At 45.4% G+C, this 25827-nt stretch overlaps 1 protein-coding gene across 1 annotated transcript; it reads left to right on the top strand.

Annotated features, from left to right (window-relative positions):
* The first annotated feature begins 1057 nt into the window (after window positions 1-1057).
* On the top strand, window positions 1058-24619 carry METRNL (meteorin like, glial cell differentiation regulator). The gene is made up of 4 exons (XM_068151382.1): window positions 1058-1309; window positions 6972-7360; window positions 23216-23275; window positions 23977-24619. The coding sequence occupies exons 1-4, from the start codon at window positions 1197-1199 to the stop codon at window positions 24291-24293; spliced, it is 879 nt and encodes a 292-aa protein (XP_068007483.1). The 5' UTR covers window positions 1058-1196; the 3' UTR covers window positions 24294-24619.
* Window positions 24620-25827: the final 1208 nt, after the last annotated feature.

The raw sequence follows: 25827 nt of genomic DNA, 5'->3' as shown, positions 1-25827 counted from the left end.
CTGAGAAACTCAGTGATCTGGAAATATTTTAACCCTTCTTCTATCTGTGGATGGCCAATATCAGTCTCAACCCCCTTGATGCTTCTCTGAAAGAAATATGTGGCACCTGACATATCCGAATGCAGTCTATATGCAGGTCCATCTTCTCACCCTACCTCATCCCCAAATCTAGGGGTTTTTTCCCCCGTTTATCTTGGCCCGGATCGTTTGGGCTGATTCACTGCTGCACTTCCCTCACGTCCTGGAAGGAATGTCTTTGCTTCTGGTTTATCTAAGAAGAGTCTCTGCCACTAAGAGTTCAGTACCCAAAGTTATCTACTGGATAACAGGAGCATTAAACAAGACAAATAGCTATCTAGAGTGGCCATCAAGCACTGGAGAGTTTTATAAATAAGATCGAGTCCCAGGTGCTTCCCAGTAAGTGGAGACATAAGAAGGTCCCAGCGAAATTGTCAGCCTCCATCCATGCAGGAATCACGCCTAGACGGAGATCCTACTATGGGCAGAAGAACCCACTGCAGCAAGGGTCACTCCTGGCACCTAACCCTGTATAGGGACAGGCAGACGGCCACTGCTAGCACTTTTCCGTGCTCGGGGTCAGAGAGAGAATCACTGCTGGCACCTTGCCATGCATGGGGACAGGGAGAGGGTCGCTGCTGACACCTCGCCTTGCCCGAGGACAGGCAGCGAGTCACTGTCTTGGGATCTTTCCTGGCCGTAAACGAAACCCTTGCCTCTCACCAGGCTCTGGGCATCACCCCTTCCCTGCACACCCCCGGTGGAAGTGGGGAAAGCCCGCAGCAGGGCACCAGGAAGGACAGGAGCGTTCACGGCCCAGGCCAGGGCACCTGCAAGGAGACGAAGCGGCAGTTACCGCATAGACGGGACCCGGCCGTGGGTAGCTGCGGTTCCTGATCCGCGCCGCGTTTTGCTCGCACAGCAAGTGCCGGCCCCGCCGGGGGAGGGAGGGGAGGCGGAGTCGGCTCTTTGCGGGCAGCTCGGGGAGGCCGGGCCGCTCCCGCCCCTCAGCTGGGAGCTCGCAGCGAGCTGGTGCAAACTTCAGAGCTGAGCTGAAGCGGCGCAGCGCGGAGCCGGGCATGGGGTAGCCACTCCGCCGTACTCTGCTCCTCACCATGTAGGCGAGCCTCCTGGCATCGCTCCGCCTGCACCGAGTTAGTACCGGGCCCGGGGGGACCATGCGGAGCGCCCCGGCCGCCGGGCTCTTGCCGCTGCTCCTGGGGCTCCGGCTGCTGCTGAGCGGCGGCGCCGCGGCTCAGTACTCCAGCGACCTGTGCAACTGGAAGGGGAGGTGAGCCCAGACCCGGCCGAGATAGGGATGGAGGGGAAACGAGAGTTGCCACGTCCACCCCCCCGCCCGGGGAAGAAGTGGTACTGAAAACAAAAGAGAGAGAGCTCTCCCGCGGCGCAGGGCGCTGCGATGACCTGCCGGGGCTTGGGGAAGAGAATGCGGCTCGAAGCGGAGAGCCGGGGCTGCCGCCGGCTCTGCCTCTTTCCATCAGCCGGCCGCTCTCGGGGGGCTTGCTGTTAAGGCGCGGGGCAGCGGGCCCCGAGCGGGAGAGGGATGGAGGGATGAGGGCGGGCTGGGCTTCCCTCTGCCCGGCAGCGCGGCTCGGTGGGCTGGGGAGGAGGGCGGTGCCGTGTCCGCTACGGAGAAGTTTCTCCCCGCGACCATCTTTCTGCGGCCCCCAGCGCTCCGCGCGCCCGCGGACCCCGCGGGGCCGGGTAGGCTCCGGCCGCGCAGCGTTCGGGGCAGCCCCCGTATCGCCAATTTCTTTTTTCGCCGCTGCCCGCTAGGGCCGGCCCTGGGTGTCCGCACCTGCCGAGCTCTCCCGCCGAAGCGAGGGTGTCCCCGGCTCTCAGCCCGGGTCCGCCCGTCCCGCCACTTCGCGCTCAGCCACCCCACAGTACTCGTTGCCGCTCCCGGGAAGCGATCCCGCGCTTCGTCCCGTGGAGACGATGAGGAGGAGGATGATGATGAATGAGCCCCTGAGAGCAGGGGCTAGCACAGCGGCCTCACGTCTGATTTATTCGAATTGCACTCGTTGTGAAACCTCTTCAGTTCTCAAGTGTTTATCTCTCAAATTATCTTTGCTTTAATTGTTTGTAATAAGTTTAACGTGTGTGGTTGGGGCTGTGACCTCCTCCACTGCTCACAGTTTTAAAGAAGCGACTCTACTAACAAACAAGCGTTGCTGGGTCAGGCTTTGGTATTGGGAGAGTAAAAGGTTTTGACTCTTACTAAATAATTCTGTTCAAATCTGACTTTCTTTAAAATACAAGTTTGGCCAGCTTGCATCAGTAGGGAATTTTGGAATAGGGAGAATTCAAAGCAGGGAAACAGCTGGACTGACTTTCGACATAAGAATTTTTTATCCATTACTCGCTGAAGCATGCAGGTGCCTGGACTCTTTTGACAACTAATTTGTGGTTAATTGCAGTGAATCCACTTGAAGGCGAGTCTGTTTCGTTCTGTGGCAAACTCTTAATTGTATCAATTTGCTTTACCAACTTTCCCCTCACCCCAAAATCTGTACCTACTTTCATCCCTAGGCATCCTGGCTGCATATACTTTGCTGGACCTTACCATCTGGAATATTAGTGAGGACAAACCCTTGTAATCCCTTCCTGTTTGTCCTATTTTCTTGGAGGAAGTGGTGACCACCCATGTCACCTGAACAGGGCTGGAATAAGCAATGCAAAAGAGGTGATGCTTGGTAAGGGGAGAAGTGAAATGCCAATTCCTGTAACTTGAGTTTGAGGTGAACTGGTGATGCTAGGTTGGACTCACACCTGTTGCTGTCACCACTTTGGCTCACCAGAGCAACTTCCTGAGGATGCTGTTGGAGGCACAGGGAAGGAACTGTGCATGCAGTTCAGTCTGGGTGGTTTCACTTGTGTGAGGGACTAGGGGGACAGGAGACTTTGGAAGGGATAACGTAAACCAGGCTAGCTGTGGCCTTACTGGTAGCAAACCAGTTGTCAGGAAAGCTGGCAGTCCTGAGGCCATTAAGTATCATCTGCTTTCTCCTAAAAAAACCTAGCTGTTAAGAAGGAATGAAAGGTAATACCAGTAAATACCACCTAATTAAATACTTCAGTGTGAATAGTAAGAGCTATATGGGTCAGAAAGGTTTTTCAAACACTTAAGGTAAAGAGCATCACATAACTTCAAAACATAGTCCACATTAAAAATCCTATGAACTTGCATCCAAAATCTAGTCTGTCTTCCCACACTGAAGTTCTAGGCTGTCTTGTTTTGGCAGATTTGAGCCTAGTCATCTCCTACAGCAAACCTGAAGGTGTTTTCTCACTTTTATACACATGTCTATATTAAAAGCCAACAGTAGTAGAAGTATAATAGTCTGGATATTACTTCCCCACCTCCCCCCCATTAGCTTGTGGAAAAGTGATAAGCTTATATCCCTGAGTGTAGCACAAGTGCTTCACTAGGATCCCATAGACATTCCTCACGTTTCCAAGGAAATGTGATGCAATGCACACATCTTGACACCTGCAGTTAAGTACACTCAATAAGCTATAGCAGCATCTTAATAAATTGCTTGACACAGAGCTTCCAGGAAAGCTTTGTTCAGAGGAAAGCAGGACCTTCACGATGGTGTCTGGTTGTTACTCTTGCTGTAACTTCAGCTTTTCTTACTTCAGTGACTTCTCAATACTTTGGGCAAAAGTGCTTCAGTCACATGCTGAGAATATGCTAGTCTGGTGGGTTTTGACTGTAGGAGCAAGGATTCAGCTCTCAATGTGGCTGCTGAAATCCATCAATCCTGAGCTCTGTGCCATGGGATGCTCTGAAGAAGTCTCTATGCTCTCTAGATTGTCATCTTTAATTAAAAAACCCAAGTTGGGAGTAAAAGTTCCTTATGTCCACTGAGGGGTGCTAGGAGGACATGGGTACTTCTAGGGCTCTTTAGAGCATTTTAGTAGAAAAATAAAGTAAATAGCTGAAGTAGATTGTTCTGTTCCCAAAGAACACCTGTTGCATGTTGCAGCATACCAGTTTACTGCACTGATACTGTGATAGAGCTTTCTGGGCAGACATAGGGGGATGGCTGAAACCAGAAAGCAAGAAAAGTGAGGAGACAAATGCAGTGATTCAGGTTGTCCTCCTGGATTGGTATGAGGAAGTAGTGCTGCTTGTAGAAGTCCCAATAAAGACCACATACTTGAAAGGGAGCATGGATGGCTCATCCATCACTGCAGCCATGAAACAGCTGCCCTATCTCCTTATCATACACTTAAAAAACCCTCAAAACCAAAAAACCCACAAACACTAGTGAATGGGGCGGGGGGGGGAGTCTTCTGGACCTCCATTCTTTTATGGACATAGTGTGTCTGATGACTGGCTAGTGAAAACTAAACAAGACATTAAACAACCTCTCAATGTGGTGACATGTCATTTGGACAGAAAGCAAAGTAACAGGTTTTGCTGGATGATGGTGTTTGCTGTTAAGTAATGTGAGCGTGTATTTTGAAATCTGCTTAACTTTTGAGTCATCCTTTATTATACAGCTTAATGTGTACAGGTACTTGTGCTTGATGTATCTGTCTAATGGCATCACTCTTGCCTGTGGGATATAATTGGCTTTCAGAAGATAATTTCAGAGTCCACCCTGTTTTTGGTTTGAACAAAATGAAGGTTAAGGCTTTTTCCTCTGGCAGAAATTCACAGCCTCAGTGGTGTTGGGATCACTTGCAACAGCAGTTTCACTGCATGAGTTCAGAGTTTTGCCTCTGGTACCTTCCTTCTGTTTAAGCACTCAGACTCCAGGGTGGAATTTGCCAGTATAAGTTCTTCAAAACCTCTGCAGCTTGTTTTGTGATGTCTTGAGTAGGAACAAGTGATGTGTGAGCACCGTGTTTTGCCCCTTTGTGCAGGGATAAGCTTTACACTCTTTAATTTCACATAAACAGACTTGCGTGTGTTCTGTTGAGTGGCATCATGTGTGTGCTGTGGTGAAAACTGATTTTGTGGACCAGATGTGGATTTACAGTCAGCTTGAAATACCCTCTTGCAAGTTAGGTTTCCTGAATGTGTTAAGTTCTACTGAAACTGAGGGCAAGAGACTAAGGGTCAAAAACTTGTCCCCTCTTTTCTCCTCATCTGTGTTTTTGCTGTGGATTTCAAGATTATTCAAAAGCATATGGTTTTAGGCACCATTGTTATTAAATATGACTTTTTTTTTTTTCCCTGAGCTTCCTCATGTAACCTCTATCAAGTAGGTCACACTGACACTCACAATAATGACTCACATCAACAGTAAATGCAAACCATATGTTTGTTGGTTTTTTTTCCCCCCTTATTTTACACATGGCTTCTTATTACTTTCTAAATGCTGGCTTGAATTTAAACCCTATTCAGCACCTGAATTTATCTTTGGGATGAGGAACTGTGTGTTTGGAGGTTTCTATTGAGAAACAAGAACTTGATGTCATTACTTGTGCTATACTAAAGTACATCCTTTGCCACAGATTTCCTGTGTAACATCAGAGGAGTCACTGAATCCTTTTAAATTATTCTTTTTCCCTGTTTTGGTTCATCTGCCTACAAGTGGGAACATTGTGAAGCTTCTCTAAAGTACTGCAAAACAGACTCATGAGCTGCATTGAAGAGTCTTAATTTGGGCGGTGCTCTGCAGGCACAGGGTAGAAGGTGGTTGTGTTTGGGAACTAGGTATGCAAAGCGTAGGAGGAGAAGCAAGCTGGATGGTGAAGTGATTTGCTCAACTCACATAATAGCTGTGTGACAGGACAGGGACCAAAGGATTTTTGCCTAATGACCCAAATGCTGCAGCCAATAAATCAGGCTTCTTACCACTCTCTCTTAACTGGAGTGCCTGCAGCATGCAGGGTCATATTAGTGCTTTGAATCACTTGGGGTGAAGAACCTGTAGGGTTGGTCCAGCACCAGTGCTGGGCAGCAAGGGCTGTTTTGAGCTGTCCTCACTTTAGGCCATGGGCAAGCAAGTCATGGGAACTTACTCATCATCCTGCTTAAGCATAGCCGTTTGCTCTCCTTTTGCTAGCAGTTAGCTCTGGGATCCTCATATTGCTCTCCTGGCCCATCTCTGTCATGGTGTTAATTTTTGGCCATGGAGCTGGGTAAGGACACAGGACTGGTGGCCCTGTGCCCCTGCAGTAGTAACTGGCTGTGTGTTCTTTTATTTTTTGCTGAACCCCCACAGCTGTGTGTTGGCTCTTAGCCCATAAGCACTGGGCAGTAAAATGATACGCTAAACTTAAACCTCATACTGAGGAGGAGTGGGGAAACAGGTACATACCAAAGAAACCAGCATAGTTCAATGCTTCCCCAGCTATGACTGGCGAGTGTCTTCTTTCCTCACCCTACATCCCAATTTGGAGATTTGGGCTGCCCAGCTGGGGCAGAGGGTATCAATAGCACCCAGACCATCCCTTTGGTGCTGTTCATAGTGTGAGCTTGGCATCTCTCCAGTTTCAGATCCATTGGGAATATAGACTTGGAAGGGGAACAAAGTACTTGGGGGGGGGGCGGGGGGAAGGTGGAGTCTGATCTGTGAAGCTGGAGAAGGTGCTGATTTAAGCCCTCAGGAAGGGAGGTCAAGCATATGTGTTTCACTTAGTATGTACCAGGTCATTTGCCGCTGCTCAGCTGATGGGCAGTAACTGGGGCTGTGGTAATTTAATTGCTTTTGATCATGTGCTTATAGCCTATTTAATTTTGAAGTCAATTACTAGTGGTTTGACTTTTTGGGAGAGGATTTAGAATTATCCCATAATATTGAAGTTGCAGTCTTGCAAGAGACAAGCACTTCTGACTGCTGCTGAGCTGGATGGTCTGATACTCAGTTCTGTCACAAGTTTCCTGCTGTTTTATTGTGGGTGTTTGAAGTTATGACAATCACGTTACTGGCTCTGCCATTTCTCTGACTTTCTCTTCTTTCTTTCCCCAGTGGCTTAACTCATGAGTCTCACAAGAAGGATGTTGAACAGGTCTACCTCCGCTGTTCTGAAGGGTCGATAGAGTGGATGTATCCCACGGGAGCCCTCATTGTCAACCTGCGACCCAATACTTCACCTGCCTCTTACAAACATTTGTCTGTTTGCATAAAGCCCTTCAAGGACTCTGCAGGAGCAAATATTTATTTGGAAAAAACTGGAGAACTGAAACTCTTGGTCCGAGATGGAGATTGCAGCCCCAGTAAGGTGTATTGCTTTGGCTATGATCAGGGGGGCCTGTTTATTGAGGCCACTCCTCAGCAGGACATTAGCAGGAAGATTACAGGCTTCCAGTACGAATTGATGAGCAAGGGGATGGCATCTGATTTGCACACAGTTTCTGGTGAGTTCCGGGCTACTGGTCATATCTTCACACAGTGATTTGGATGTGTAACAGATGGCAGTGAGCGAGTGGGAAAGTGGTTGGATCTCAATTTCATGTGCTTTTAAGGATATGTTTTATAAACAGGCTAGAATTGATTTTGTTTTTTTAATGGTTTGTTGTTGTTGTGTTTTTGGAAGCTGGTAGCACAGGCTGTATTCCAAATTATTTGTGAGGGTTACACTGTGAACTTTTCTTCCCTGAACAGGCCTGGGGTGAATCCCAGGAGCTGGCTTTACCCTGCAGTGAACTCCAGTGTGAACTGGGCTTCCCAGCCCTGCTGTAGCACTTTTCTAACTACTTTTTTTACTCAGTTTTTAAGACCTTGCTGCATGTTTTGAATAATAAACATTTAAACAAGGAGGAACTCCTTTTCCATGGAGTTTTTTTTTTTTTTTCCCTCTGAAACTACTGCTACTTGCTGACCTAATTATGGCTTTGCTTTTTTTTTTTTTTTCAAAGAAGGAAAATGGTGTGTTCCTTCCTCAGCTCTGCCTATTACACTCTTGAGCATTACTGTGCCATGGCAGAGTTCTTCAACACCATGACAATACTTTTGCAGTGCCAGCGTTGTCTTCTCTGTCAACCATTATGAAAAGATAGCATTGTAGGGAGGATTTTTACACCAGCTAAAAGCTTGTAGGGAAAGGAAGTGGACAAACTGAAAGACCTGCAAAGTCTGATGCTAAATCGCATGTTAAATACCCCTTGGGAACAATAGCTCTAGGTGTAACCTAATTGTGCTAATCAATTACTTTGAGAAGAATTAATAAAAGTAGCATTTCTGGAGGATGGCAGGGAGGTAAGGGGACATTATCTTTAGATAGGGGTTATCTGCTTCATGCATCTCCTCCATTCAGAATTGCCTCTAGCTTTTATCATTGAAACCAAGGAGGGGAGATTTCCAGAATAGCCTGGGGAATGGCAGATCTGGGGGTAGTTTGTCCCAAATGACTGGGAAAGTTTCAAGGCTTAGGTATTTTAAGTGAGGAGGCCGTGGTGGCAACCACGTTTCTCTTTTGAAATAGTAGGGAGTGAAGGCAGCCTGCAGGAGGGGAGAAGAGTCCTCGCAGCATATTTGAGATGGCTTGGCCCAGGGTAAAACCCGATGTAAAGTGAGCCCAGGACACTGTTCTGCGGTAGTGGTGCCATGTGCTTTGCCTGAGATGTTACTTGATAAGCAGTGGTGTGGCTAATTAAACTGCAGCTGTATCTTCCAGGCATTGCATCCCTCCTCCTTTTTTGGGATGATTGCAGAACTTGAGTCCCATCCTTTCCCCTCCCCTGGCTCTCTTTCACACCAGGACTCTGGACTTCTGTGTTTGTGTATTTGTGCATACTTATTGCCATGCTAACGCTTAGATATTGGCACAGCAGTTGAAATGTGGGGTGGTTGGTTTTTATTTAGTTTATTTTACAGCTCTTCGTTGGCCTGAGACAAACAGTTCTTACCTCAGCGAGACGTGGCTGGCTGAGGGCTAATGCAGTAACCCCAATAGCTGGCAGATGGCGTGTTTGCCATTGGAACAAAAACCTGTAAACACAAATATTCCAAGAGTAATGTTCGTTCTTTACTCTTGCTGTATGTGCACCTTGTAGTTTAGTATCGAGGGTTCTGCATTTTAAGCAGGCTTCTGTGCTTCTGCTTTCTGCAAGTGCTGTGAAAGAAGCAGGGCATCTGCTGCAGAGCTGTTTCCCAGTAAGATCATTTCTGCAGAGATGAATATGCTGTGCAGAATGTTAGCTATGTGGTAAAATTCCATTGCAGAAGACATTAAATACATTGTTTAATTAGTTATTTGGAGAATGTTCCCAGATTCAGTGCCTCTTTCTTTGACAAGCTGTGAGGATGGAGACACAGGCAGGCTAGTGATAAGTCACTTAAACTTAACAAGGAAAGTCCTAAACTTTTTTTCTTTCTTTCCTTCATTTTTTTTTCTTAAGTTGAAATTGATTTTGCATACAGTAAAAAACAATATATGAGAAATATATCACAGCTGATTTTTAGTTTGCACATAGATAGGGTTTCTCTTGAGCTTTGCTAATATGGATGACTCATTGCTGGCACACTTCACATCACAAGCCAGCACAAAGTGCTGCATTTTCAGAACTAACTGCTCTTCGTTCCACATAAAATCTTGACGACTTTTAAAGCTAATGGGAGTTGTCTTCCCAACTTTCAGAAGTCAGAGTGAGGACTGACTCCAATTACAGCCTTCCTCTTTGATAGGCATATTAAATCACTTTTTCTGTGACTGCTGTATTTCCAGCTGTAATAGACACTGGTTGAATTTCAGTGCTGTCCTATAAAACAATCTAGTAGGATATCTGCTTCACGCTCCAAGTGTCTTGTTTGCGCAGAAGAAGCTCTTTAATAGTTCATCAGCAGAGTCTTCAGGGCAAGCTAGGGATCTCAATTGTATTTTAAATTATTTCTCTTGCCTTTTTTTGGATTCCCCAGACTCTGGAGAGGGGCGGCAGGGGGCTGAAAACACGATGGAAATGCCATACATGACTCTTTCCACTACTCAGTCAGATGAGCACTTTTATTCTCCTATAAATATCTGTATGTCTGGGGAAACTGCCAAATAGCTGCCTTGTGAGGCGTCTATAGAGCAATATATTTGGGGCTCTTGCAGTTTGTGGACCTCCTTTCTTCTGGAGCTGCTTCTAGTTTTTCTGTGAAACCTCCAGACAAATGCCCTTTACTGAGATGCTCATTTGGAGAGGAAGTGTACAATCGATTGACTGAAATCACTGGTGGCTTCTTCATCAGAAAGGAGGCTCAAGCCAGAGGCAAGAGCTGACCTTAAAGGAGCTGAAAACTGTATTTAAGGTTTTCTATTTCTCTCCAAGCACACTTTGGATCTCCTGAGGTCCCTTCCAACCCCTATCATTTTGTGTGTGTGTCTGTCTCTTGCTCACAAATGTGGCTTACAGTGTCTTAGCAGTTGCATGCTAGAAAAAACAAGCCTGCTTGTGACTCAGTTGCAGTTTGACAGGATTCAGCAGAGCTGGCAGTATGTGTGAAGAGATAAGAGATGTGAAATGCTGTTGCAGATGGGGTCTGAGATGTGCTGGCAGGGCTGGGCAGAGGAAGCCTGTGCACTTGGTGCTGCAGTGCTTTGTCTGATGACAAAGGACCAAAAGTCACAACTGTTGCACCATTTTCATAGGACTGGGGAGCAGGGGAGACAATTCATAAAAGACCCAGGTGTGTGGCTCAGGAATCCAGTCCTTTCCTTGTGCAATAACCACTTGCTAACAACTTCTCCCCACTTTCCCTAAATGGTGTGTTTGTTTCCTGGTGATAATTATTGGACTCTGCCCTTGAGTTTACTCTCTCTTCCTAACCTGGCATCCCAGCTCAGATTAAAGAGTATAAGTCATCTGTTTAATGCTTTAATGACCTGTTGTGTCCTCAGAGTCCTGACATGGCAGGGTGCATCAACAAATCAACAATGCTTGGCAGGGTGCCTGTGGTTTAATTAGAAAACCTCAAGTTTTATTAGTTTACAGTCATTCTTTCCCACTTAATCAGAGCCTAGCAAATAATTCAGTAGGAAATATACAGAGGTTCTGAATTGGCCTTTCCCTTTTCTTGGGAAAGCTGAATGGCAGAGTGCAGTCTTACAGTTTCCCAGATTTGAGGGTGGTGTAACCCTTTTCTTGGCTCTGAGTCTCCCTTATCCCATTCTCCTAAAACTCCCCTATTTGTAGGAAGTGTTTGTAGTAATAAGCTAGGCCTTCATCCAGATTGCTGAAATTTGGTATGGGAAGGCTGTTCCTGTGATAGGAACAAGCAAAAAAGCACATCCATCGAGGTTTGTAGGTTATTAAGCTTGGAAGAGGAGCAAAGTGAAGTGTGCCACAGTGCTTGTCACCACTTTCTTCCGTAAGAACCATCACTTTGACAATTTAGACATCTTGATGGGTGCATTCTCCTCTTGATACCTAAAGTGATAGGTGACTGAAAGTGCTTTTAATTTCAGATTAGGTTTTGATTAGATAGACCCCTATATAATTCCTAGCCATACGGATGGTCCATTAACTTCAGCTCATACTTGCAGTAACGCTGTGAAGCCTTGGTGTTTGCTCAACTGAAGAAGTGAGGCACTATGACATTTTGGCCTGAGGCCATTTGAGAAGCAGCAGAACTTGTTTAGGTGTTGAATTCTGTTGATTATAATCTTTTCTACTTCTGCTGGAAGAAGACCTTTGCTGTACCACTTATGCTGGTAAGTAGGCAAAGGTTTTGGCTAAATAAAGTGTTGTTTGGCCATACAGTTCATGCAAACTTTCTGAAGGGAGGTGACCCACATGAGCTGCTCAGCTATAGTGCAGCAGGGTACCTAGTCCAGGTTTACCTTGCACCACAGCAAGATGCTTAGATTATATTCCTATGAAAAGTGTGAAGGTCCCTTGAGAGTCATTAGTGTGTTAATTTCTTCAGCTTCTGCTCAACCAGTCTGAAACAAGAATCCGTAGGCCTGACCAATTGTTTTGGAGAGCAAGATCAGTCCTCTTCCCCTCTCCCATCAAACCCCCTTGAGTTTGTTACCTAAAGTCTGTGTTTCAAGAGTGTCACTGCTCTGGATCCAGCTTTCTGTGAGCTGTGGAGTTTGCTTTTCCCACTGCAGGCTCAGGGGATGGTTGGTAGAGCTCAGGAGGTAAATTGGAGGCCCTTTCATTATCCACCCACTTTTGTGTGTAGTAAAGAAGTCAAACTTTAACAAAAATGTCCCTTTATCTTAATGGCATCTACTGACTTAGTGCAGGTTCTAGTAACTGGTTTATACATTTTCTTTTTTAATGCTGGGTACCTGGCTGAGAATTTTGATAGAAGGTGCAGCACTCCAGTGGATGTTTGAAAAACCAGGCAAAACCGGACGAGTCCAGTTAACTAATTACCAGTACCCAGCTATTTCCTGTATGCTGTTAATTCACTCGCCTGAGAAAACAGATTGGAAATGAAGAAAGCTCATAAATAATTGGGCTGTGCCAGTACTTCTACTAGCAAGCAACTTTTGGAAGCACCCCTCTTAACTTTTGCTCTCTGCTGCAGTTTGGGTTTGGCAGAGGTGGGGCACCAATCTGCCATAGCTCTGCAGGCATCCTCCCAGAGTGCTGACCTTGCTGCAGCTTGCGGGCTCCTAATCTCATCCTTTTCTCTGGTTGCTCCCAAGTGTCCAATTTGCTTTCTCTTTCTTGGAGGCTGAATGCACCACTAAGCTTTGTAGCCTGAAGCAGCAGATGTGCTGGTGTATTTTTCACCTTGTCAGAGGGGAAACACTCTTGTTTTTTGTCAGAGGCCAGTGGGCAGGAAGCTGTGGCTGGTGTGCCCACTCTGCCAAGGTATTCACAGGATGGAAATCACAGCTGTCTCCACTCCTCTCATCCCTGCCGTTAGCAGGAGAGGTGATGGAAAGAGATGCTTGGAACACTTAAAGTGAAAGTCCTCATGACCTTTATGCTTAGCACAGGTTCTGCTTGAGTCATTGTGACCATCTGGCATGCTGGCACTGGGCAAGGTGGCTACGTTTTTAAAGATAGTTTTAAGAACGTATGGCTGAACAGAGTTTCATGGATTGGCATCTGAAGTGATCAGGCTGGCTGCTACTGTTTAACAGAATCTAGAATGGGTTTAATTTTGAGGAGGTTGAAACCTGTTCTGATTATTCATGTGTCTAAAGTGTCAGAGCAAAGATTTGGGGTTCCTTGCTGTGGGAAATTATTTCCAAGTGCAGTTCTGATGCACACGCTCTGCATGTTTCTAAACAGAGCAAGGGTGATATTTTCAGGATCTGAGCCTCAGAAAGGTCAAAAATGTTGATCTGAGAAGTCTTCACCTAGAAAAACAAACAAAACACACACAACCAAACCAAAACAAACAAAAAACCCCAACCAAACAAAATCCACTAAAATTGGAGGGATGCCCTAATTTAATCTCTCCTTGCCCAAAAAAATGAGTTTGACAGCAGTCTCCTCTAGCTCTCCTTGTCCTTTGATGTTGCCAGGACAGTAGTTGGTTTTGCAGTGGGCAGAGGAGGTGACAATGGAGCTGCAATGATAAATACACAGCTGCAGGGGACAGGGGGTAAGAAAATAGCTTATTTTTGCTAGACTGGCCACGAATGCCGTTAGCTGATTTCCCAACTCAGTGGGCAGTCAAAACCAATAAGCAGTCAGGTGTATTGTCTGGGCAGCTGGGGCTCTGCTTTGCTCTGACCTTTATGTACTGCAGAAGATAGTCCCTCAAACAGATTTGCAATCCAACGGAGTTGCTTGGCAGTCTTTAATAATGCTCAGTGCTTGCTCTGCAAAACTGTTTAGTTTGCTAATTCCTGAGGCTGTAGTCAAAGAAGGGAAGGGAGGGCGGGGGAACCACATTCCTCTTCCCGCCCCCCACCTTCCCTGAGGAATTAGAAACTTACTCAAACATTGGCCAAATTTTTCTTGTGTTGGGGCCTTGATGTGCACGACAGAAAGTCTCATTTGCCTTTATCTGCCCTAGAAGTTGAAAATATACACTCTAATAGTGCACAGATATTTGGAAGCTACCCTGGACCCAAATCTGTGAGAAGTTAAATCTGACCTTGGGAGGTTTAATATTGGGTCAGAAAAGCTGCTACTGTATGACATGCAGCTTTGATCTGCAGTAACTTCTACTGATTCCAGTTTGTGGAATGGGCACCTCCTCTTTCTGCACTGCTCTGACTTCTAGATGGATGTGGGGCTCATTGATTCCTGAAACTTGTATCAATCTTGAGGTATGTCTCTGTCCTTTCTGGATCAAAGCCCTGCTACTGGAAGACTGGTAGTGATCATTAGTGCTGGGATCTGCACGTGGATCCTGTCCTGGCCTTCCATTGCCTTAACCATCTCCCCTAGACTGTTCCAGTTTGTAAAACAAACAAACAAACAAAAAAACCCCAAAACACCACAACCACAAACAAACCAACAAAAAACCCTACAAAAACCCCAAACAAAAACCACCAAACCCAACCTTAGTGTAGTACAGGTGGGTGATCATAAGCTGACAAAGAAATGTGTGCTATTAAGTAAAGAAAGGTGCATATATGCCACAGCTTTCCATTAGAAATGGAACACCTTCAGTGACTCCCTTTTTGGGTTAACTGAACAGCCCTTCCACAGTCCTCCTCAAGAACAGGCTGATCAAATAAACATATTTTTAGAATGTAAACTGGCCCTGTTCCTTCTGAGCTCTCCTACACACCAAAAATAATTTGATTTCTAGAAACAGGAAGGAGAAAGACCTGTGTGGCTGTGAGTGCGCATATGCTACTTTTTTTCTATTGTTCTTTTCTTTCTTTCTTTTTCAGACTCACTTAATCTTTGATCTGTCATTACTCCACTCTCAGGGTTTAACATTAACCAGCCACTTGTTACTTAATTCTATTCCCCTGCTCCATAGGAGGCGTTAATGGACCAGACCAAAGAGGAGAGTGGTGGGCAGGCTTTGGGTTCCTGGCAGGTTTCCAGTCTTGGTAGTAGGTTTTGGCTCCAGCCTCACCCATTGCCCTGGTGAGGGCAGAGGGAAGCTCCAGCATCAGAGCCATGTGCCTGGCTGCACAACTTCCCCAGGGCATCAGAGTGAAGAACATCTTCCTTTTGCATTTTCTGCCTTGCAAGCACTGCATGATATCTCAGCTGAGTGTTTTGGTAGCTATCAGAGACAAAATCAAACAAGACATCAAAACTTCCTTTATAACTCTGTTTTCCTTGATCTGATTACTGCATGCTTTCACAAGGCTTTGGAAGAACATGTTCTTTAGGAGAAAAAAACTCACCAAAATATTTTCTGAGTGAATTTCAGGAGGGGGTGAGCCAAGCCATGAATCTTTGTGGGGTTTGAGTCAGAAGTATTTGCTGTGGTCCTGCACTGCTGGGTACAGGATGAGCAGTGTGGAGATGTGATACTGCAGCTGCCTATGCTGGCAAGGTCTCATGGGGCAGCCAGGAGAGAAGTCCTGCCTCTGCCCTTCCTCTGCTGCAAAGCTGGAGAAGACCAGAGGTGTCCCTCAACTATCCAGATGCACATTCAGCTGCATGTCCATCCTCATGCCAGCCCAGTGCTTGCCATTCCTACCCACCTTGGGCAGCAGCAGTAGATTCAAGGAAGGAGAGAGAGAGATTTCCTGTGACATAAACAGATGTATTTCTGTGTCTTTATATTGGTGTCTTGTGCACATACAGTAGGTTTCCTCTTTAGCTGCGTTAGGAATGGGTAGAGAGAAAGCAGACAAATGGTTACAAATGCTGTTTGAACAGAAACGTGGACTAGGAGAGTTGCAGAGGCACTTCATGTTTGCTGGGCTCTCTCTTTTCTGCTGCAAGTCAGATAGAAGGAATGTAATTGAGAATGTGATCTGCTGAGTAGAGTTTTTTTGGACACGATATATTGGAGGCTTGACTCTGACTGAAGATTTTTATAGAGCTGGTGATGCAATGGGTAAATGTAGGGGCTTGGCTGAGAGTTGGCACTGGTCCTGTCACCATTACATTGCTGTCCACCCCAGCACTGAGGTTTGCCACAGCAATGTGGGAGCCCAAAGACCAGCACTGCTCTTCAGAAGCTGCCCTGAGACAGAAAGGATGGAGGGAAGCAGGGTAAAGATGAAGGCTGAACTGTGCCTGTTGGCCTCATGTGACTGGAGGGGGGAGGCAGGGAAAGGAGTGGGCTGGTTTTTGGGACAGGCATTAGTTTTCCCTGATGGATCAATAAGCAACCCTGAGGAGGTGGGACAGGAAGAAGTGTCTCAAAAATATGACACTTCTCATAATTTCTCCTGGGTTGATGCCTTTCCTGTTCCTGGAGGCAGAGTTGAATGCTGCGTGAATAAAAACTGCTTTTGGGGTTAGATATTTATTTATTTATTAATAAGTGTCTGTTTGTGTTTCTAGCTGAGCTTTCAGTAAGTTTGTTAGAATGGGTGCTGCATCTTGGAACAGCAAAAAGGCCTTGACTGCAATCCTCACAGATCCTTACATGCTCTCTAGCTACCGAGCCAAGCTTCATTTAGAAAGCTGTTGCTAGTGGATCTCATGTACTACCAAATCTCTTCCTCGCACTGTTTATGTAAATAGTTGTCTTTAGTACTTAAGGACTTTATTACCCTCTTGGAAGATATTTCTATGAAAAGGTAATTCTCTGGTTTCTGGTCTCATTATCTCTTTAACATTTCTCAGATCACAAAGTTAATCACATATGTAATGGTGAGGCTTACACTATGCTTTTTCTCTTCCTTTGCAGGAAGGAAGTGGTATTAACTCAATTCTCTTGGCACTATCCATGCCACAGTATGTGAAAGTCTGCATTTCATTAAACTTATTTGCAGGTTTCAATTGTTCTTGGCCAGTGCCTTTATTTTCCAGCTACTTCTGGAAACTGGTGCTTGTGTGCAAGTTGAACTGAATGTTAGACATGAGCTAAAGCAAGGGACTGGACTTGACTCTTTCTAATCTGAAGAAATAAAATCACCAATATCCCTGATTCATGTAAAGGAGTCAAGGGAGAATGTCCATTGCGGCATCATGATTTTGGTCCAACTGCTGGATCACCATCTTGTCCTATACCAATCTTGGTGGGGTTTTGAATGAGTCTCCATTTTGGAATGGAACCTTTGAGTTTTGTGGTTTTGCTCATGGTCTTTATTGAGAGCATTTTCTGCTCAGCATAGGGGCTCAGATTAACTTAGAGCAAATTTGGGGATGAATTCTACTCCCTTTAGAGGAGCACTAAACTCTCTCTGTGTTATTCATAGCATTAACCTATTCACTGAAGAAGCACAATCCCTTCAGATCCTGCATCCAAGGCTTACTGAGCCAAGAGGCTAGGAGTAGCCTGGCTTTAGCTCTTGTGTTTGCTCCCTGACTTGGCCTTTTCTTACTGACGCTGGAAAAAGTGCAGTGCTTGCAGAAAGCCCTGAAACCCTACCCCATCCAAAGGCAGAAAAACCTTGTGAAACAAAAGAGTGATGAGAGAGTTCCTGTGTGTTGTGACTGAGTGTCAGTAACCTCCAGCCCAGCTGTGGAGATGCTCTGTGTCATCTGGCCACATTTTCCCTCACTGCTTTGCTGCAGGTATTAGGTTAAATGCAGGTGTGCTGGATGCAGCTCTGCTGGCCTGAGCTCCCAGCTAGTATGTTCATTGTCAGTTTGAGATGCACTGAGGTGCAGATGCATTGATGTAGTTCAGATGGTGTTTCAGTGTGGGAGTTTTGAGTACTTTGAGGTTGAATGTTATTTTGACTTACTCGGGAAGAGCTTTCTGAGAGGGTGAGGAAGGCTGAAGGTGTATCCAGAAAGGGGTTGGCTAGTGAAAGCCGGGTAAACCTGACTAGTTGACAGACTCTTGACCACCCTCACTGCAAAGTAGCAGGTCATTTTGTTCATTGAATCATTTTGATTGGAAAAGACCTTTAAGATCATCAACTCCAATCATTATCTAGTATCTGTCACATGGCTCAGCACCACATCTCTGCATCTTGTTTAAGACAGGTGCTGCGAGATGTTTGTTTCATGAAGTGCTGCCTCTTCTGAGAGAAAGCCAAGGCTAACTAAAGAAGAAATAATTACAAGGATTTATTCTACTTTTTAATTAGCTAAGGATCAGGGCAAGATTACTGGTTTTTTTTTTTCTCATGTGATCTTTGCCCTCAAACTGTTGTCTCCCAGCTCAATCACAGACCCAGTTATCAGTGGAGACACAGTAATTTCTGCTTAGGACTCAGAGAAATGACTGAGAAATGCACTAATGCACTGTCATTGGAGAAACCACATCTCTATTTTTATGATCTGCTCTCAGAAGTCCGTACTCTGTCTTTCCAGGAAGGAGACATGTCCTATGATGCCCTTTCCAGTATGGGTTCAATCACAGAGCTGCCAGCAAGAATTTGAAGGGTGTAGGTGGGGTGTTTTGGTATTTTGATTGTTTGGCTGGGGGTTTTTTTGGCGTTTTTGTTTGTTTGTTTTTCTTCTTGGTGGTGGTAGTGTTCTGTATAAACCAATGCTGATGTCAGGCTGAGAGCTTTCATCCCAGAGACAGGCTTCTGTGGCCCCACTCTGGTATGGCTTGAAGTGCTGCAGTATGGGCTGGCTTAGCTTAAAACAACCAGGACTGCAACAAGACCCATTTGCATGTCTTCTGCTGACCCTGCAAGAAGAAAGAGTAACTTCTTTTAATCAAAAGATTTTAATTTAGAACTAACAGAAGAAAATAATGCTCCAACCTTGCCTGGGCCTCCTTGGTAGCTTTTGATACTGAACAGGTCTAATTGCCCTTCAAAAAATTATTCAGAAACGCTAACCTGTGGGTGATGTATGCCATGGAAACTAGCAGTGCAGATAAACCAGCTCTATGCTTTCCTCCACCACCATCCTCGCCTCTACCACACCGCACGCGTTTGCAGGCGTCTTCATAAAACCAAAGGGTATTCCTCGGTGAAGTGGTTTTCTGCAATGACTTTGCGTCAAACATTTTCACTTCTGCTTAAAGGGTGTTTCTCTTCCTCTGCATGTTGCCAGAGCAGTGACGTATGTTCAGCAGAGCCTATCCAGAGACATAGGGTGGAGGGAGAAGGTCTTTTGGGCTCAGTAAAGTGGAGCTTTGGGACAGTTTTTGGAATGGTGCAGCCTGATTCATCTTGTCTTCTTGATACTTAGGAGGTTGTGGAGCGTGTTGAGAAAATTCAAGATAGGGGAGACTGCTTACTTAGGGGTTAGAAGCTGGTTTTGAGGTAAGTTAAGGTCAGTCGAACCCATGGGTGGCTGTTGAAACGCAAGTGTTTGAAAAGATCAAGGCCATTCATGTGGTTTCTGCAACGCCTGCAGCCAGAGCCAGCCCCTCTCACTTTGGATGTGTCCTACAGGGAGCTGTCATCCTAAACTATGACAATGGTTCGAATAACCCTCATCTCCTATTTGCAGAGAATAGAAGGGTTGTGTGCAAATGTCATAAACCAAAAGAGGAAGAACTGATGGGGGGGTGCTGAGCGAGGACAGCAATGTCTACCCACAGCTCTCAAGGCAGAGGAGGCTCATGCTAAACTGTGGCGCTAAAGGTGCACTTAAATCCATCCTCAATATTAGGGACGATCCTTTATAGACAACTCAACTCTCTGATGTTAGTTGAGCTGGGGATCTTCTGGAGCTTGTGGCATCTCCTCAGGGCATGTCCCTCTTTGAGCATTTCTGCCTCCCTGTGGAGAGGACCAGCATCATGTCTGAAAAGCTGTTGGCCAACAAGTGTGGTCTATTGTTAGTATCGCCATGTCCTCCTTGGTAACATCAGGTTCAGAGGGCAAATCGCTCAAAGCAGCTGGGACATGACTGCTGGCTTGTGAGGAATGATGTAATTACATCTCCCTCTGCGGGGAGGTGAATAGAGAGGCCTTTGGAGGCACTGGACCGGGGGGGTGGAGGGAGAAGGCTGCCTCAGGTTACTTCAGGTCAGGATACTGTCAAAATCCATCAAAGACATTCCCAGGAGAGTCGGCAGCCGACGTGCACAATGCAGGCTTTATGCCACCGGCGGTGGAGTTGAGTTATAGGCATCTGGGCTTTAGAGACTTCAATAAAACGTTGCTTTCCTCTCTTTTTTTCTTTCCACCCTTCTCCTGCTGCTGTATGAATTAAGGCTCTTTGGCTTATCGAGCTTAAAGGAATTGGAGCAGCTGACGCCAATGTTGTTGTTGCAAGTTCATACACTTGCTTTGGGTGCGAGAACCTGGGCAGCCCTTGGGATGTCCCCAGGGAGTTGGGTATCTGGCAAACACTGCCATCCTGTTTGGTAGCTGGGCTCCTGTCCCCAGAAGAGGAATATCTTCTCCTGCTGTGTATGAGTGAAAGGCTTGGGGTTGATTTTCTTCTTCTAGTTATAAGGATAGTTTCGCATTTTAGCCTGAGGTGTGTGTGTGTCATTTTGACCTAGTGATGGAGGAGAACACCTGCTGCCCAAGTCCAGGGTGGATGAGTGCAGAACTGCAGCTAAAATCACAAACTCCTGGCATAAACAAAGATTCCTTAATGGCTGTGATTTGAAAGAAAGTATAGGCATTGCCTCCTCCTAAGGATTTTGTTTCCTTTACGAGGATTTGCAGGAATGAAGCTTTTGGTTGTGGCGAGTGAATGTTACTTGGTTTTTAATGGTCCATTTACCTCGGCAGTCAGTAATCCTTTACAACTCGCTTTCCAACTGTGCTTGCATACCTTGGTTTTGCCACTTGCAAGATATATTTGATACTCTGTGAATGCAGATGTGGGAGTTGTTCCACAGAAGAGGATTTCTGTTCTTCATATGTCTGGTATTGCAGTGATGGGTGGTGGTAAGCGGTTGTTAAATAAGCTTGTGTGCCACCAGACTGCTGTGAGTCAGCATAGATCTGAAGTAAGTTTTAAGTAATGATCTAGTGTGAGCAATCCTGAGGACTTTTAATTTCCTTTTGCATTTAAAAAGTAGGCAGGATTTTGCCTAGAGTCCACAATTAAAGTGATTTGATTCTGTGTATATGTGGAGATTTGTTCATTTGATTTATTATGGGGTCAGTCTGTTTAAATGGAAGGAACCACTTTTAAAGCAGTTTGGTTTTCATCTTTAATGCTGTTTCTTGTGTTCCACTGTTTTTGGGAACAAAAATGCCTTAGTCATCTTGGGGTTTTTTCCATTTTCTGATGGGGCTGGACAAACTACAGAGCTGTCTGGTCTAAACCAAGACTGTTTTCACTCAGACTTAAAAAGGACAAGATGCCTTTTTATTACTAGACCTTCAGAGAACAAAATATGTGAAATCCAGTGTGGATTTTCAGTATGTCTGTCATTTGTGCTTTGGGTTAGAGCTTCTGTCCGTGTGAAAATGCCATAGGATGCATAGAGGTTTATAAGTTCCCTCCATTTGGCTGATCTAACTCAGGTCCTGATTTGGGCAGAGGGAGGCTAGGGAAGAGGGATATTTGCCCTGGATGAATTCGGTAGGTGCCATGAGTGAAACAGCTCCATAGTAAAGATGTTATGTGACTAATAGAACTTTCTGTGTGCAATGAAACTTGGCTATTTGGTCTAGCCACTAATCAAAATCTCTAGAGTCTAAAAATTAAAGTATCTTTAGACTGAGTTTATTATAGTACTCCAGTTATGCCCAGACTTTGGCTAGTTCTGTATTTCTTATGATGTTTACCAGTTTCTCAACTTTTCCTAAAAAGAGAGCTGAAATCCTCTGTGGGGAAAAGAAGGGTGGTAAAGGCTGACTTTTTTTATGAAGGCCCTGGAGGCATTCAATCTCTACTGAACAGAAAGGCCCAACTGATCCAGTTGCTTTAATAAAATTATTTTGCCTATTCCTTATCTCTTTTAGAGCTTTTTAACCTTCTTGAATTATTCCTTCAAATCTCTCTGCCCAGAAATGAGCATTTTACGTTCTCTTTAATCCTATTAAACAGCATGTTACACTGTGTATTAATCATCTGACTGGGGCAAATCTGGTGGATTTGGTTCAATAATCCTTCTTTCTGGATCACTGCCTTTCTGGGACCTTGGAAAAAATGAGAGATTTGCTGTGTCTTACGTTAAAGAGGGGCTTGTGCTGCCTAACAGGAGGGCTTATGGTGGCCGAGTGTTGCAGGCAGCCGCTCCGCGTTGTTTAGACTACTTTGAATCTGCTTCTTAGTGCAGTGGATAAACTTCTCCAGGAAGCAGGCAGGGGTGAGAGGAAGGGTGTGACTTATTTGGGAATCTGGTAACTTAAGTGTTTTCAGATGTTGAGGTTCAAAAACTATGTTTTTGAGAGTGGGGGGAAGTGGGGTGGCTTCAGCTTGGGGTTTGGTTGTGGATAGCATGATGAAATAAGCTGCAGCTCCTATGCTTTGTCTTATCTCCAGCATGAGCTCTGCTTTGCTTTAAGCTTTGCCTGCACTAATCCAGACACTTGGTGGGTTTTCATTTTTCTGACGGAAGTGTAAGTGCTGCTTCCAGATGACATCAAGTGAAAGCCGTGGGCTCTGATCCTTGGGCCACCGGTGGACAGACTTAATTAACTGGGCAGGGCAGACCCTGAGAGTAAGCAAATTCCTGAACCCAACAGGGTATTAGAGAAACATCTGTACTGCAACTACAGTACCTACTCCTCAGAAATAGCTGGCTGAGTACAAAGAGGAGCCACATTCTTGCATTGATTAGATTACTGCAGATATCCAAATGTTTCCAGCAGTACAGGAAATGGTCTTTGTGCTGCTTGAGCTCGAACAGATACAGGGCTCGAGTTTCCGCTTTGCCTCGACGCCCTCAAACACATGCGCTGGCTTTTTTCCTCCCCTACTCTGTAACCACCTCCTGGATCTTTGATGTGGTGATCGACTCAATGGCTTGTGAGATAGCCCAACACCACTTGGTAGAAATTGTAAGAAAGAAGCTTTGCCATCCGAGTTTAAAAGGCACATGATCTTCAAAGCCTTTTCAAGAGCTTTGAATCTACAGCAGAGCTTGCTGCAGATGCACACAGTATCCAAACATATTTTGCATAAGCACAGCAAGCATGTGGGATGTCTGCTAGATGATAGATCCCAGCAGGAACCTTAAAGAGATCCATATTCCTACTTCAGTACAAAAATGTCATGGGGTCTAAGGGTTAACCTCCATTTTTGCAGCATCATTGAGACATGGCAGGTCATTGGGCCGCTTGTTGCCGTGTCATGCACACGTGTGTCTGTGTGTATGTTTGTCACGGTTTTGGTTAACTTAAATGCTGGTTTATTTATTTGCTATCATCTAGACCTCTGCTAATTCTGCCCCTTTCTCTCTAGCTCCCTGCCGACCATGCAGTGACACAGAGGTCCTCTTGGCTGTCTGCACTAGTGACTTTGGTGAGTTGTTCCTTCCTCCTTCTCCCCTGTGTGGCTCACTTGAATGTGACTTTCAGAAAGTGGTGGACACCTACTTAACTCTTAGCAACTTCCACCAACAGTAAATGTGGTCTGAAGGGGCTGTGTGCATGGGAGAGGGAGTAGAATATTGTGACCTCAAAACTATGTACCTAGCTGCCACTTCCCCAGGGTGGACGGAGAATGACCCAGCAATCACAATGGAAGTAAACGTTCAAAGACTTGGGTGCAAGTAAGAGAGGCCTTTACTTGCTGCCCTAAATTGCACTGTTGAAAAAAGACCAGAAGTTTCAAGAATTCTCTGTCCTTCCCTTTTTAAAGGGGAAATTCATGTTAGCTGGTATTTTTAATGGCTGAAGAACAGAAAGGACATTGTAAGGGAGCATTAAGCATGTATCTTGGTAGATCTCTTTGTCATGATGGATGTGATTTTTCTAATGTAATTATTTTTATATTCATATTTAATATGTGGATGGGTTACAAATATAAACTCTAGCAAATACAAATGTATGCTGGAGGTTACTGATAGGAAATGAACTCTGAAAACAAGGGACCAAAACTAGAACTGCTGTAGTGAAAGCAGTCCCCCTTCAACTGCCTGGCTGCATGGGGCTGAGTTTGGATCTGGTTCTTCAGGAGGGGTTTTGAGTAACTCTTCCCTTACCTCCTTTCCCTGTTTCCAGTGATCAGAGGCTCCATTCAGAGTGTGTCAAACCAGGCAGAAGAGCAAGAGTCCATAATTCACGTCGGTGTCAACAAACTGTACAGGCAGAAGAGCAAAGTCTTTCAGCTCACAGGGGAGAGTGGGAACTGGCAAGGACAAATAAAGACCCCACTGGAGTGTGGGGTGAAACCAGGAGACGGTGACTTCCTTTTCACAGGACGCATGCACTTTGGGGAGGCCAGGTTAGGCTGTGCCCCTCGTTTTAAAGACTTCCAAAGGATGTACAAAGAGGCAAAAGACAAAGGGCTAAACCCATGTGAAATTGGCCCAGATTGAAATCCCCTATTTGGCTGAAGATTGCTTTTAGCATCGGGCCAGGAATATTTCCTGGCTGTGGTGAAAACTCTGAACAAAACTGGTAACTGAGAGCATGGCCAGATCTGGAGTGCAGGCTGAAACCCCACAGGACACACCTGCAGCCTGCAGTGCTGTTAGACTGATGGAAGCTACAGAGGTACGAGCTCAGAAGGCTGCCAAGCAAGCAAGGCTGGATTTTTAACCAATCTTGTCCTTACGAATTAAGTTATTATATTTTTTTAGTGACTTCCTTAGGAAAACAAAGACAACTCCCACGTCTTAATAAAAACCGAAATGAAAGCCAACTTGCCTTTGTATCTTTGTCACACTAACTTCTTAAAATGTCTTCAGGTGGATGCAGCATTTGGCGTGGCTTATTCTGTATTGAATGGGCAGGGATGTGATAGAGCATGGTGAAACATCACAGTATCACAGTATAACTTAGGTTGGAAAGGACCTCGAGGATCATCAAGTCCAACCTATCAACACAGACCCCATGACTAGACCATGGCACCAAGTGCCACGTCCAATCTCCCCTTGAACGCCTCCAGGGACGGTGACTCCACCACCTCCCTGAGCAACCCGTTCCAATGACAAACGACTCACTCGGTGAAGAACTTCCTCCTCACCTCGAGTCTAAACCTCCCCTGGCACAGCTTGAGACTGTGTCCTCTTGTTCTGGTGCTGGTTGCCTGGGAGAAGAGGCCAACCCCTTCCTGGCTACAACCACCTTTCAGGTAGTTGTAGAGGGCAATGAGGTCACCCCTGAGCCTCCTCTTCTCCAGGCTAAACAATCCCAGCTCCCTCAGCCTCTCCTCATAGGGCTTGTGCTCAAGGCCTCTCACCAGCCTTGTTGCCCTTAACATCTTAACATTGATGCTCTGTAAGAAGCTTGGTGTACAATTCAAAGTTGTTTCTTATGAGAGAAATTTATGGAACCAAACCCTCTTGTGTGTCTTCTCTCCTTTTTTTATTTTAGTTTTTTGGTTTTGTATTTTTTTTAGTTTGAAAGAAGGTACAATCAATGCCTGCAATTTTTTTTTTGTCCAGGCTGGCAGATTCTTTCCATTCCAGGGCAATAAAAGGTCCCTGGATTTGACATGTTTAAAAGATGGTTTTAATTTTATTTTTCTTTTTAAAATTTAACTTTTCTGTAAGGCAAATCTCAGCCGGTCCAGATGTGCTCATAGATCAATTCTGGGCTGCTCACATATTTTGTGGCTTCTCTGAGCCGAAACAGAGTTCCTGTGAGGCATTGGGAACCACAGTGTTTTTCAAAGGGGGAAGCAGGTGCTATTTTTGGAGATTTTTAGACACGTGTCCAGGCAAGGCTGAAAGTGTTCTTCTCTCTGATACCTATGTGGTTATTTTGGGAATGGCTCTGAAGAGCAGGCTGCCCCTTAATAATTTGTTTGAAGCTTTTAATTGTGCTGGCTGGTAGCTTGGCATGAGGCAGATGTTGGTGCCTGCCTGCGAGTCCTGGGGGACAGGACCCTTCTATCTCCTTCATGTA

This window comes from Melanerpes formicivorus, unplaced genomic scaffold, assembly GCF_026170545.1.
Source record: "Melanerpes formicivorus ecotype bairdi unplaced genomic scaffold, bMelFor1.0.p_v2 SCAF_21, whole genome shotgun sequence".
In the NCBI taxonomy this organism is placed as follows: Eukaryota; Metazoa; Chordata; class Aves; order Piciformes; family Picidae; genus Melanerpes; species Melanerpes formicivorus.
Note: the sequence above shows the minus strand (reverse complement) of the source record. Positions and strands in the feature narration are given on the sequence as shown.